This window comes from Heterocephalus glaber, unplaced genomic scaffold (genome assembly GCF_053883595.1).
Source record: "Heterocephalus glaber isolate CG9 unplaced genomic scaffold, H.glaber_assembly_v1.0 deba00001572, whole genome shotgun sequence".
Lineage (NCBI taxonomy): Eukaryota > Metazoa > Chordata > Mammalia > Rodentia > Bathyergidae > Heterocephalus > Heterocephalus glaber.
In genome coordinates this window covers 8,605,724-8,620,593 of record NW_028258357.1, presented here as the reverse complement: position 1 = coordinate 8,620,593, position 14,870 = coordinate 8,605,724, and the positions used below count along the sequence as shown (strand labels likewise).

Sequence of the window (14,870 nt, the reverse complement as noted above, 5' to 3'; positions counted from 1 at the left end):
GAGGAAATCCACTTTACCTGTGACATGAATAAAATTGGTAATTTGGGGGCAAGCATAAGAGTATGTGAAATGGGAGGAAGCATGCAATGAAAGACAATGTCTCACAATGAAAGACAATGTCATAGTGTAAATTTAACCCAAGGCAAACAAACTTATCAACTCATCATCCTTAACTCCCTGGTATGTAGTCTAAGTTTTTAATCAATTCTCCAGTCCAGTGCTGCTCACATTGAGCTCCCTATACAGATAGCATTGTCCGGGAACTTGATAGAATGCAAATTGTGGAGCTTCTGCTTAGTCCTCCTGACTTTAAAACTATGCAGGTGGGGCCCAGCAATTTGTATTTTACCCAGCTCTCCAGGTGACTTTGGTGCATGCTGAAGTATGTGGATTACATACCATGATTTGCAAACATCCTCATAACAGCTTTATAGCTTAGAGATTAATTGCACTTGCCAGTATCTTTTCTAGTTCATAATCATCAAACATTTTATTAAATGTCATTGAAGGATTGATTGCTTGGGGGGAAAATTGAATCAGTAAACTGGAACTTGGCCTTGAATGCCAAACGGGTAAGGAATAGGACTGCATTTTTTCCTGTAGGTATGGATACAGTGCCATGTTGCCTATTTTAAAACTAAATGTAGTAGACCAGTGCACAAGGAATTGGATGTAAGAGATACTATAATGAGGAAGAACCTGGGAGGAGTGATTATAATTTGCATAGTTATTTGAAGATTAGAAAGACAAGAGGCTTTTTAAAGGAAGAATTAACCAAACTCGACTGAGGTTTGGAGAGTAGAAACAAAAATAAGATTCCAAACCCAGGTGATTAGGGTAGTGGTGATTGTGGAAGAGAGCTGTTTAATTAGGGAGTATAGTAAATTCAGTCTTTGTTAATGTTGAGGTGATTGTTACTTTAAAGGAAAAAGTTGAGAACTCATCTGTGGGTAGATTAGAATAAGAGGAGAGTGTGGTGGAGAGACTGAAACAGTACTGTACATCCACTTGTCCCAGGTTTTATTGCCTGCTGTGGTCTGGCACCTGGATTCTCAAATGCAGTGACGGGCAGTCCTACTCTCAGAATACGGAGGCGTAGAAGACAGTGACACGCGACTGAATGAACAGAATACTTTTGGATGGTAATGAGGGTCAACAGCAACAAAGGCGGCAGAAAAGACTGATCGAAAAGTGGAGGATTTCTCTAACTAGTCAAAGAGGACCTGGGGTGATAAAATGTGACTGAAATCATGTGGAAGGTAGTTTTAGAAAGCCAAAGGATGGAGGGCAGAATGGCCAAGGAAATTTGCAGGAAACCATATCAGAGAGTTTGTTGTGCTGCTTATCCTTTCAAAGACTGTTCTGTGTGAAAGCTTTAGAGAGGGATAGGCCCATGTATGAAAAGGAACGTGAGCTTGAAGATGGTCTGGCCTTAGACATTTCACACCCATTTACAGAAAACTGAATTCCCTTGAGCTTTACTCCTTAGCAGAGTGAGGACTAGTAACACCTCACAAGATTAAACTGTGATGATTAATTGAGAGGATGAACTCTTGAGTAGTCAGCACAGTGCTTGAAACTAAGTACTTCAGTGGTAACAATAATCTTGGAACATGAAATTCAGTCACATGAAATAGTTTCATTTCATAATGACAAGATCTAATGTCTTGACGAAGTTCATTTAGACATCATATTTGGATCTTTTATCATCCAAAACTTTAAAGGCATTAAACAGTTCTCAAATATTTCTATCATAAAGCGGTACACTTTGATTAGTTACCTGATGATATACAGAAAGTGTGCTTATGTGCGTAATATTCTAAGATGGATCTTACTAACTTTTAAATATTTTCTTCCTACAGATGTGTACATCTCATGATTGATATGAAGAAACAAGTCATGGGCCAAAGGTCAAGATATTTCTCTGGGAAATGTTGCTGCTGATGCTGCTTTACAAAGTCATACAATGAGTGTTTGGTTTAAGAAAAATTTTCATATTTAAAAGATTTTCATCTTGGAAATACATCAAGTGAAAATTAGATTCTTTTGGGAAACATTTTCCTCCAATAAATTATACTTGTAATGGGCGACATGGCAAACAATTCAGTTGCGTACAGTGGTGTGAAAAACTCTTTGAAAGAAGCTAATCATGATGGAGACTTTGGAATTACGCTCGCAGAGCTGCGGGCTCTTATGGAGCTCAGGTCCACAGATGCATTACGAAAAATACAGGAAAGCTATGGAGATGTCTACGGAATTTGCACCAAGTTGAAAACATCTCCCAATGAAGGTGAGTTTTATTATGCTTGTTTTTAGTCCATTGTGCTGTATATTTTGGCTCATAAATACACATGCTTATATTGTCTTGGCTATTATGTGATTATGCCATAATAGTAGTGACATTAAAACTGGGCTTATTATCAGATTGATACAGTTAAAGTATGTTTAGATCAAGAAGTAATGTTGTAAATTAATTTATATGTTTTAGACTGGTGGAATGAAATATTGTGTCCTATTGTAAATATTGTTGCCTGTTTACTGGATTGTCTTTCCACTCAAGCTATAGAGGATGGGATCAGGCTTGGCAGTCCCCAGGGGTTCATTGGAAATAAACCCTGCTCACTCTCCTTCATTTAAGGTGTGGCTTAAAATAATTGTCTCTGCCAATAGCTGACCAGGATGATTTTAGTTTATGGGGCTCAGGCTAAACTCTAATGATTAGTTCACGAGGTCCTAATGTAAAATTTGTAGATTAGATAGCAATTACGTTTTCATTTAGCAGACATTTCTTTTGATTTCATAATTCTTGATTTGTATTGTTTCCCTTTGAGAATCAAGAAAGAAAAATTCATTAAAATTTCATTGCCTTATAGTCTGAAAAAGAACCTTTCATACATTGATCACGTTGAACATAAAATGAAGGTTAGGGTTTCAGGAAGTCATTTTCAAATGGCAAAAGTGAGAGTGAGAGGGGACACATGAGGATGAATGTTTGGCAGTTACGATTCATTGTAATGCAAATGAGAAGTTATACAAAATTATGTGAATCTTATATTGTAAAGTAAATTCTAAAGCAGTTATACAAAAGTGGTTTTCTTAACACTTCTCAAACATGCCACACTATTACAGTATTTATAAGGTATAACAGCAAATAAGTAATTTCCAAAATTACTAAAAAATTTTAAATCACAGCCAAAGATTCATTAAAACATTTATGTAATTCTTTGTGCATTGCCAATTATTATAGTTATAGATAACTTCTTTGATTTCTCTGAGGTAGCATGATATTGAGAAAGCCACTGTCAGTATTCACACATGCTTTGGGATATTTTTCTGCAAGACCTGTTGACTCTTCAAGATTTCTTGGCTCTTTTAAAATTGGAACCTCTAACTAAATAAATTTCTTGATATGCCTTAGTAGTGTGATAAAATTTTGAAGCTTGTTCATGATGCAAACCCACTTTGAAATATTAGCTAACTTTATAGCACCTTAGAGGTTTGTACATGTATATGCTGTTGTTAGTTGGTAAGTTCATTAAATCACCTTAACCATATATTCTTATTACATTTTATCTAAAACCTACTTGATAAATGTTTCATGTTCACCAGGCAGATAAGCAATATTAGCATTAAAGAGCTCTTGTAACAACATAGTTTGTTCATAAAAGCCATATTGAACTTCACTTTCAGATCGACGCTTAACTACTCTTACCTTAAGTATGTCTTTGTCTTTCTCTGCAATTGAAGTTCTTTTTTCCTGGTAACAAAACACTGTTCCATTTTGCTGTCTCATTTTTATAAACATGATTTCTCCTTAGTTTGCACTGCACTTACTTTGGATAGTATTTCTTAAATTGATTTTGGTTTAGTGAAGTTAATTGAAAGCTTTGCTACTGATATAGTAGTTTTTAAAATTGGGGAAGGGAGATTATATAACCTTTTACCAACTAGTAGAAGATACAGTTATGCTCTAGAAAAAATGACTTAGCATTCAGAATCTGAATTGTTGGTGCTTTGTGTTTTTTGCTTTTTGTTTTTTTGTACCAGAGATTGAACTCAGGACCTTGCACTTGCAAGGCAGGGCCAGCGCCACTGAGCTTTGTGTTATTAAATAAATGATGCATTATTTTTCCCTCTTCAGTTTTTAGAAAGTTCTTGCTCATGACCTTCCTAATACTGTATATTTAGTAGTTGCCAAAATTTGTACAAACTATTGCCTTTATGGTTATATAGAAAGTTTATCATTTTGCAGTGATCTTTCAAAATGTGAAACAACCCATTGTAGGCATTATAAGTAATACCTCGGTTCATGAACACCTCTGTTTGCAAAAAATTCAATTCATAAAAGCATTCGACAAAATTTTGCTTCTGTTCACAAACTCCATATCCGGTGACAAATACAGCCATGGCTATCTTCTGCACACAAACACGCATCAGTCGTAAAACAAATTTAAGTTTGTAAACCAAAGTACTGCTGTATTTATGTTTATAGTTGTTGGAACCTTAAATAAAGATAGCAGCAGCCTTCGTAGAATTATTATATCCAAAAGACTCTTCATAGTTTAGAGATATTTCATGCAGAAAGCTCTTGAACATTTTGTCACTAATCCACTGGGCAGATGATAATAAGTAAAACAAGAATAGGCAGTTAGTGTGCTCACTTCAGCATCACATTACTAGAATAAGCAGCTAGGCATTTGTATGCTCAACGAAAATGATCTAGACAAAAAGTACTTTTGTTAGTATTAAACTCCTTATAGTCAAGGAAAGATAATAAAATGATTCTCCAGAGTTATGGATTATGGTTGGTAAAATGTAGTTGTTTACCTTTTCCTTTTCATTAATTCATTCATTGACAAAAGTCTTTCATCAGAACTAGGATATTGTCATGTGTTTTATATACATCCCTGAACAAAAGGTGTTACAGTTACTGTAAGATGATTTTAAGTATATGATTAAATTACATGTCAGTTTCAGAGATTTTAATAAAATGTAAGAATATGTGTATCTTAGAATTGGTGTAACACAGTAGTATCAGGTATCTGCTTTGTGGTAGTTACTTTTCTAGACCCTGGTCTAGGTCCACGAATAAAACAAAAATCTCTGCCTTATTCTTACATGGGAGAGACAGGCAGTTTACAAGACAGCTAAAGTAAATGTATGTCAGTGGCATGTGCTTAAGAGAAAAATTAAAGGAAAAAGAATCAGAAATATTGGGGATGCTGATATTAGATTATATAAAATCTGGAGGAACAGCCCAAAATGTTTCTTAAGGACGGCAACAACAAAAATAATAGGTAGCACTTACAATAGGTTAACACTTCTTGTGCCATGTTGGTTATTCACAAATATTATCTTTATTTTTACAACATCCTTATCCTATTTTGCAGCCAAAGAACCCACAGCACAAAAAAGATTTTACAATTTACCCAAAGTGTCATGACTGGCTGCAGTCTCTCATTCTTAATTCAGAAACCATGCTTTTAATAAAACCACTATGTTATATACCATTATCAAAGTTCAACTCACATAGCTTCTTAAAAAGTTGAAATAGAGAAAGAGGTGCCAGTGTGCCTTCCTCTTAATAATATTTTTTTTACAACAAGATAGACATTTTTTTTTAAAGTATATAGTGAAAAAAAATTGTTTTAAATTTCTATATGTTAGCTTTCCATCACTGTGATGGAATACCTGATATAATCAATGTAAAAGAGAGGAAAGGTTTTTTTTTTCTCAGTTTTGGAGCCTTTAGACTATGTTTGGTTGGCCCACTGCTTTTGATCTTGTAATGAGATAGTACATCATGGCAGGAAAACATGGCAGAGAAACCTGTTCACCTTATGGTGGCCAGGAAGCCAAGGGAGAGGCAAGGGGCGGGTCCCATATCCCCTTCAAGGGCACATCCACCAGTAGCCCCTGGGTCCTAGAGGTTCTACCACCTCCCAGTAGTACCACAAGCTGGGGACCAAACCTTCAACACGGAGCCTTTGGGAGACATTCAAGATCCAGGTTTTAGGATTTATTTAGCAGTCTCGTCTTTAAAAGCATGCCTATTCAGGCAGTTGTATTTTTGTGCTCCCTCATTTATTCTGCCAATTTATTATTTCTCTAACAGAGTAGTTCTTGAATTTGTTTTGAAGGATACTATCTATATATGTATACTGATCAACAGGAAATGTTTTGAGCCAAGTATGATTTTCCATATTAAAAACTTCTAAGTGTTTCTGATTAACCATCAAAATTCTTAAAGGAAATAGAACTAAAATTTCAGGGTTAACTGGAAATGAAACTTGTAACTTCACATTTTTAGCTGTATCTTTTAGAAAAAGCATCTGTTTTATAGTCCTCAGAATCCAAGAATATACTTTTATACCAAAATAACCTGTTTACAACAACCTAACTGTATAAAATTACATAAACGGGGTTTTTTTGTATGTTTGTAATTTTCCTGCATTGACTTTCTTTTTCTAAATCACATATTTGATAGCTTTATTTTTATAGCAGGTTTTAGTATCTTATTTTAATGTGTTCTTATGTTGTCTATATTATTTTATATTGAGTGGTAGGGTAGACTAATAATAGGATCTAGAATGTAGACCTCTAGCTCTAGTATCATATTTATTATTCAGTAGTACTGTGAAAAAAAACCTCAATGGGCCAGGGATTTAGCTCTGGTTTCGCCGCCTGCTGCGCAAGTGCAAGGACCCGAGTTCGATTCTCGGTACCAAAAAAAAAACCTTAAAATGTAAAGGCAGGTGTGGCACGATGTTCTGCAAGATTGATGGCTTTGTAACAGGCAAGAAGTCAGGTGAAACACTAAACATGTTCGTGGCGGTTGGTAAAATTAGGTAAAACAGAAAATAACCAAAGAAAATTTTTAAAAGGAGACAGTGGTATGTAGAGAGAGACAAGAGATTTGTGGTAGGAAGCAGTGTAGGGTCAGTAGTAATTTTCCTGGTTACCTAAAGTTTCCATAATGTTTCAGATGACACATATTATTTGCACTCACTTCAGGCTAGCCTTGAACTCACTACATAGCCTAGGCTGGCTTCAAACATGTGGTGATCCTCCTGCCTCTCTGCCTCCCAAGTATTGAGATTACAGGCGTGTGCTACCATGCCCAAATTAAGGCTTTTGTAAAGATACACTTTGACTATGTCTTCATGATATAGTAGAATAAAATGAACATTCACACATGAAAATATATTTTGGGTTTTTTTTGTTGTTGTTGTTTTGAAACAGGGTCTCACTAATGTAGTTGAGTCTGGCCTTGAACTCACTATGTAGCCTAGGCTGGCGTTAAACTACAGCCATCCTCCTGCCTCAGCAGCCTCCCCAGTGCTGGGGCTACAGATATGTGCCACCACGCCAGGCTTGGAAATATACTTTAACTCCTTAAGAGAATCAGCCTTTCACTAAGGATAAATCATTATTAACTTAGAAGCTACTACAAAAATACTGCGGTGCCCCAGTTGTGAATGCTTGGTTTTGCAGTTTGGCACAGGCATCCAGCAAGTACTTGCATGGCCACAGGTGTGCCAGGTGTTTTACTTGTATAGAGTTCTCTTCAGAGTTTTATATTGATGATGCTGCATGACCATATCCTAGAAATTTATTGCTGCTCTAGCAGAATGATAGTTATTTTAATACTTACTTGCTCAGATTACTGGTTTTCATTGCTTATGGATTATCTGAAGGTAGTTGTAACGATATCTTCTATACTTCTTAACTCTGTAGTACATATGTAACTTTTAAAGTCCAATTTGAAAGAACCTGAAGTAGTATGCCCTTAGTTTTGTTGTGGTGCTTTGCTTTAAGCTTAGTTTTCAGATCCCAGTAGACATACTTCCTTTTCAAAACATTATCTCTGTCTTCCTAATAGTATCCTCTTAGTTTTGTTTCTTCTGACTGGCCAATCTCATTAGCTTCTTGTGCTTTCCTGTAGGTGTTGGTCATCCTTGGAATTTTGTCCCTGCACCTGTACACTTTGGTCTTCATCTGTACACTCGGTGATGTTGTCCAGTCCTCTGACCTCACAAGCCATCTAGGTGCTGGTGACTCCTACATTAATAACTTCAGTCCAGGATTTCCCTGCAAACTTTGGGCCCGGAGGCCCTGATTTCTTTTAGATACTCCCTCCAAACTTTAAAAGCATACTTGTTTTTTCCCTCCAATGAAACTGTTAGAGGCTAGTAACTTTGCTGGCCTTGGCTTTTAACATGAATTTCTTGCTCTCACTTGATCAAATCTAACTCCTAATTTTCTCTTAATCCACAGATATCTACTTCTTTACGTGCTTACTACCCTAGTTTTAGGGTAATTTGGGTAGCGTAATAATTGCTGTCTCTTCCTGTCTGTGTTCCCACTGCCTATCACTTTCTTGCTTAAAACCAGCAGTAGTTCTGCATTGCCTTCAGAGTGAACTTTAAGTGAACTTCTCATTAGCCTTACAAACCTTCTTAGAATCTGACCACTGCTTACCTTTTCTATTAGTCACTTTTCTGCAATTCAAAGGGAGAGATTTATTTTGGCTCATATTTCAGAGGATTCAGTCCGTGGTTAGTTAACTCAAATATAGAAACACCATAGCAGAAGGGCGTGGAAGACCAAAGGTGCTCAACCATGTCAGCAAAAAAGCTGAGAGACAAGGTAGGAATGAGGGACAAGGATGCACTTTTGCAGCTAACACCTCATTGACCCACCTCCAACCAGGCCCCACTTCCTAACAGCACATTCACCTACTGAATTCATTCATAGATTAATCCACTGATGAGTTATAGCACCCTTATGATCAAATTACCCTCCAATACTCTGATTTTATTTCAGATCATACAAATCTTTCACCTTTCACAAATTACCCTCCAAACACATGAGACTTTTGGGGGACACTTTAGCTCTAAACCATAATAGCTTTCAAATCTCATCTCTTTTTTCCAACTTTCTCAGTGTTTGAAGCATAGCAGAATTTTTAGTTTTCTTAGATACTTTTATTACGGTACGCTTGCTTTGAGCCTCTTACTACTGGTCTGCACCTAAAACACTGCACCCAAAACACTTTACCTCCTCTAAAATCACCATCCTCTATAAAGGATAAAATGTATTATTTAATAAGGTAGTAATCCATACTGTAACTATCCTTGTAATCATTATGATCACAAATTTTAATATCTTAGAATTCCTGTATCTTCCCCCAGCTCCTTAAATTTGGATTCCAGTTCTTTATGTGTAGTATAACATTTGTACCATCCTCATTGTGATATTTAATATCTTTGGGTTGTGTTACACTGATTGCTTACCAATCTTCCCTACCAAGTTATGAGTTCCTTAAGGGAAAGTACCAAGGAAAGGAATCTTGTCTAACACATTTCCCTTTGTATGCTTAATGCCTTTCACCTGCTTGGCAGGAGGTGGGTATTTGGGAATGAATATGTGAGTTTGACTTCAGACCAGTCAGTGGTTCTAAAATGCTGGGTTAGGGGACTGGATCACTTCCTCTTTTGCAGTTGAAATATGGTGAAAATATTAGACTATTTCCCAAGAAGAATGCACATAGATGCAAATTTTCATACAGGTTCTTGGTTTATGTTTTGTTTTGGCTCCCACATGTTGAAGTGAGGTTGGCTGCTGCTGCCACTTTTCCCATCAAAGACACATACACACAAGTACAGACACAATTTCAAGTATAGAGTTTGATAGGACTGTAGTTATGTGCTGCGTATTAGCCATTATTTTCAGGTAAACCCACCTGCTTCCAGCATTCTAGTAAACTGCCCCCCACACCTTTTACTGAATTAGTCCCAGCATTGAAATGGCACGTTTTCTTGTAAAACAATAGTCTTGTTAGGATTTTTTTTTTTGCATTTTATTTTCTAAAATGTCGTTTTTTTGTTCACATACAAACACAATGTGACTGAGCTATTATCTACCCATATAATAAATGTGAGCTATTTTTACTCCCCATAGTGGTGGGTTCAGATCTGAAAAGCACATCATTCTGAGGCGGGTTTTGAAGGGCTTTGGTTGTATTGTGTCTTTGTGAAGCTAGCTGGGCCATTAAGAGATCAATCCCATGCATGACCTTGGCCTCATTGCCACTGTATTAGAATCAGCTAAGCCCACAGGGCTAAGCACATTTCTCATTGTATTTACTCATAAGTTATTCCTAATAATTTGATTTTTTTTTCATATTTTTAAAACTAGGACTAGGTACTTTCATTGCCTGCCCCAGCAGTTTAGCTGTATCTCTTCCCAGTAAATGTTGCTTTTTCTTTCTTTGTAGTGGAAACCGCTTCCTATACCTCTGTTACACTAGTACCTTCATACCGGTTATCAGTTCCATTCCTATTTGCCATTTCAGATGCTTTAGTATTGTCTTTTGTCTCCTGTATCATTTCTGTTGTCTTCTACTTGATCATTTCCCATGGTAAATATACTTACTTAAATATCTGTCACTTGTCTTTTTTTAAAAAAAAAAAGAACAAAAACAGAATGAAATAAAACCCACTTTAACTCAATTTTGCTTCTTTATTTCTTCCTACCGCATCAAATTCCTGTAAAAGTCATCCATACTTAATTTTTCCACTTTCTCATGACCATTCTTTGTTCTGCTCTTTCTGATCAAACTTTCTTCTGCATCACTCCAAGGCTTCTCATCAAGGTTATCAGGTGCTACTTAGTGAAGGAAAGTGATCCATTGTTCATCTTTCTCATCCTTCTAACCACTTTCCATGGGTCTCTTTCTTATTTAACCAAAAAATGTCACTGTGCCCCAAGACTATATATATCCTTAGTCCTGTTCTTTTTGTCTGCTTACTGGGAGCTCTTATCTGGCCCATTGTTCCAGAATCATCTGTACATTGATAATTCACTGGCTGAGACTCTTCCCTGAGTTCTGAATATGACTAACTACCCATTTTCTAGATAGCTTCACTTGTTTTGTTTAAATCTATAAAACAAAACTATTAATTCCTCGCTGCTTTACCCCAATTCTCAAAGCTTGCCCTATCTTGGTAAATGACTCTACTATCTACCCACCCACTCAAGTATGCATTAGTCATAATTTTCAGTTAAATCTACCTGTTTGTAACATTTCAATAACCTGCCTCCACTCAGATGCTGGGAAAAAAAAAAATCTATTACTGTTCATCCTTTCTCTCTTTTATCCCACCTACCCACATCTAATCCTTCTATACGTTGTCTGATTTTCCTTCAAGGTACCTGGCAAATAAAGTTCTCTCTGCTCCATTTCCAAAACCTAGATTCAAGCACCTTCAGCTCTTGGAATAGCCTCTCAGCTGGTCTTTGCCCCTCTGTGCTTGGCACTCTCATTTGTCTTTCACCTGGCAACTTAAAGGAGCTTTCTGAAATGTAGAGTAGTTACCACTTCCCTGATTTAAAACCTTCAAGTGGTTTCTGTGCGCTTAAAGTAAATCGAAGCCTCTTTCCATCTCTTATGATCTTGCACCTCGCTGCTTTTTCGTTTTGACCCTCTGTTCTTTTCTCCTTGGTCACTGTGATCGAGCCTCAGTGGCTTAGTTTCTGAAACCAGCATTTCAATAAACTGTCTCGATTTTTGGTCTCTGGGTCTTGTATTTCCTTTTGTGCTACTAGGACTGCTTTGGACATCTTCCTTTAGACATTGTCCTGCTTCCCAGGACATCATTTAGACTCAAATACAGTGGTACCTCAGTTCACCAACTTAATTTGTTTTATGATTTGGGGAAAGATGACCACATTTGTGTTTGTGTGGGGCAGATGGCTGCAGTTGTGTTTGTCACCCAATGTAGCATTTATGAATGGAAGCAAAATTTTGTCAGATGCTTTTGAGAACCAAATTGTTTGCAAACAGAAGCATTCATTCATGAACCAAGACATTACTGTATTAGCACATCAGAAGGGCTAATGCAGACCACGTGGCCTTTTATTGTCTTCAGTTTGTGTAATTATTTTAATTGTATGTCTGTCTGTATCTCTCCAATGTAATTTATACTTGTTGAAGGTAGGTCTTGTCTTGTAGACACTGATGCCTTAACATGTAGAACAGTCCCTGGAAGTAGTAAATGTTCAGTAAATAATCTGTTAGAGAAGTGACTTGTTACAAAACTCATACTTTCATATTTAGATTAGTAAGTTTATTATTAGAAATGAATTGCTCTCAAAAAGGAGTTAAAACTTGTAATGCTCAATTTGTAACATTTCTTCATTCTTACTTAGCTTAAAAACAATTACCCTGTAATTTATGATTTACAAACTTACGTACCTTCTCCTTTGGTCTTTCAAAACAGCCTTGGAAGTTACAGCAACTAATATTAGTGGCTACCCAAACCCAAAAGAGGTTAAGTGACTTACACAAAATTTTAGTAGATGACCTGGAACCTAGATCTTCTAATTACTAAACCTGACAACTTTTTTGGTATTGTGTCCTAGGTGTTCGCTGGTGTGTGGTGGTGGTGGTTTAGAAGAATTAATAATAATCCTTAGATTTTTTTTTTTAATGTCCTAAATTCCTTCCAAGATCCTTTTTTTTTTTTTGAGTCAATCCTGCTATGTAGTTTGGGCTGGCCTTGAACTCACTATGTAGCCCAGGTTGGCCTTGAACTTGGAGTGATCCTTCTGATTCAGCCTCCCAAGTCCTGGGATTATAGGCCTGTGCCACCGGCTTCCAAAATACATTTTAAAGCTATTGTTAGCTCAGTGGGTATTCTTTGCAACATTAACACAAAATACTGAATTCCATTACAACTAAAAGGCTTTGAAAAATTAGTTTTGGAGTTACAGTGCTGATATTTAATATGATCAAGTGTTATATTTATGAAATTAGTGGTAGTCTGTTCATTGAGAGTTAGACTGATAAAACTAGTATCTTCAAAGACATTTCTTAGAAAAAGTAGAGACCAACACAGGGAGGATTAGCGATAATTTTTTCCCCTAGAAGGGCACTGAAACACAAGACAATACAAGGGTACCCATTATCCCCATTGTCTAATATCATTACTACAGTCCACTGCTTTGCCTTCCTCCATTACCTTTCCTTCCAGTGACTCTGGCTGAATGCTTAGAAAGTTGTAGAAAGTTGTGATTGTTGACTTCTGTCATCAGAAATTGAAAATGCTTTTTGAACTGTCCATTATGAACTATATTACAGCTGCTATTGAAAACATTTTCTGAAATCTCTTTTTAGCGCCTTCAACAAATAATTCCTTTAAATCTATTTGATCATTTTCCCATTATTTATTCTAAAATGCATTTTGTTGTCTCTCCTCCTGTTTGGCCTGCCCCTGCATTGAGATTAATAGGTAAAATACTTTAAAAAGAGAGCCTTCTAGTAATCTATTTTTCTTTCTTTTTCTTTGATGTTTTTCATGTAGTGGGCTCTTTCCAAAACACAAGTAGAAGTTAGATCTAGTATGATAAATTAAAAGTGGTATTATTGTGGTATCTCTTGACTCCTTCCTTCTTCAGCATTCTTAAACAGATAAGAAAAATGATTTGTCATTGCTGTCTGCATTATACTCCCACAACATGTACATGTGAATATGCTTTGCATTATTAACTGTCTAGGTTTAGGACATCAACAGGGTTAGAGAAGAACATGCTTGGGAGTGTGAAGGAAAGGCAAAAGGAATATTCTTCCAACTGTCTTAACCTCTCCCCTCATATTTTCTAATTCTGTACTCCAAAAGTATTATATCCTACAGTGTACCTTTTCTCTTACAGTGACAGGAGGTCCAGTCAGTCAATTACACTACCTTTTTCTTCAAAGAAAGGTCATTCTAAGTTGTGATATGTAAATCTTTTATCAATCTAACACATTTTAGTAGAGAAGCTTTTAGAGGTTGTAATAAATTAACTTGCTACTGTTCTTTGTTAAGAGTGGAAATCAGACTTCCCTGATCAGTTATCCATGATTCAGTAATTATATCACATCTACACATACATCTTTATAATTATGTAAGCTTTCCCTCTTGTAAGGACCATATCCTAAGTAAACGTCAGAGAAATTGATTAATTCTAACATAAAACCTATCAACTGTCATATCACTTCTGGTCTCTAGCAGTCTAGAAGATGGCATAAGATAGTACAAAGCAGCTGGGAAAGTGAATATTCTTTTTTTTTTTTTTTTTTTTTTTTGGTGGGAAATTGAATATTCTTAAAATCTACTGTTGCATCTTCTACTTAAAATATTAAAAACACTACTTTTTTTCCAGTGATATAAAGTCAGTGTACTTAGTCTAAAGCACACAAATAAACGTTTTGATAAGATCTAATGAATAGAAATCTACAGTGCAGTAAATTGATATATTTGGAGTAAAATAGGTGTTTTTCATTTATAAGTAGTAAAACTATTCACTGAAATTTATTTCTTTTTCTTAGGTTTAAGTGGAAACCCTGCAGATTTAGAAAGAAGAGAAGCAGTGTTTGGAAAGAACTTTATACCTCCTAAAAAGCCAAAAACTTTTCTTCAATTAGTATGGGAAGCATTACAAGATGTCACTTTAATTATATTAGAAATTGCAGCTATAGTATCATTGGGCCTTTCTTTTTATCAACCTCCAGAAGGAAATTCTGCACGTAAGTAAATTGAGTTGGGGGGCGGCTTTGATGTGATCTTATTTCAGCTCATTTATTAATCAGTCAACATCTGTTGATTGCAATGTGCTAGGCACTGTTATGCATTTATTGACAGATAATATTGACAAGAACCCTTTGAGTAAGATACTGTCAAGTGCCTTTTACAGTGACGCAACCTATGGAACCTGTTACAAAAGGATACCGCACATATGTGATGTGGTCTGTACTACCATAATTTTTAAATTTTTTAGAACACCATTCTATTGTGAAACAATTTCAGTTTTTAAATTTTGGTTCT

The 14,870-nt window shown here is 36.1% G+C and overlaps 1 protein-coding gene across 4 annotated transcripts in view; it reads left to right on the top strand.

Annotated features, from left to right (window-relative positions):
- Atp2b1 (ATPase plasma membrane Ca2+ transporting 1) overlaps window positions 1–14,870 on the top strand; it is a 112,554-nt gene that overhangs the window by 51,214 nt on the left and 46,470 nt on the right. For all 4 annotated transcript variants that reach the window (XM_087192583.1, XM_004844982.3, XM_087192584.1 and 1 more), the window contains exons 2-3: window positions 1,863–2,290; window positions 14,375–14,572. In XM_087192583.1, the coding sequence (XP_087048709.1) occupies window positions 2,083–2,290; window positions 14,375–14,572 (406 nt within the window). In that variant the 5' untranslated portion in view covers window positions 1,863–2,082. The remainder of the gene's footprint in view (window positions 1–1,862; window positions 2,291–14,374; window positions 14,573–14,870) is intronic.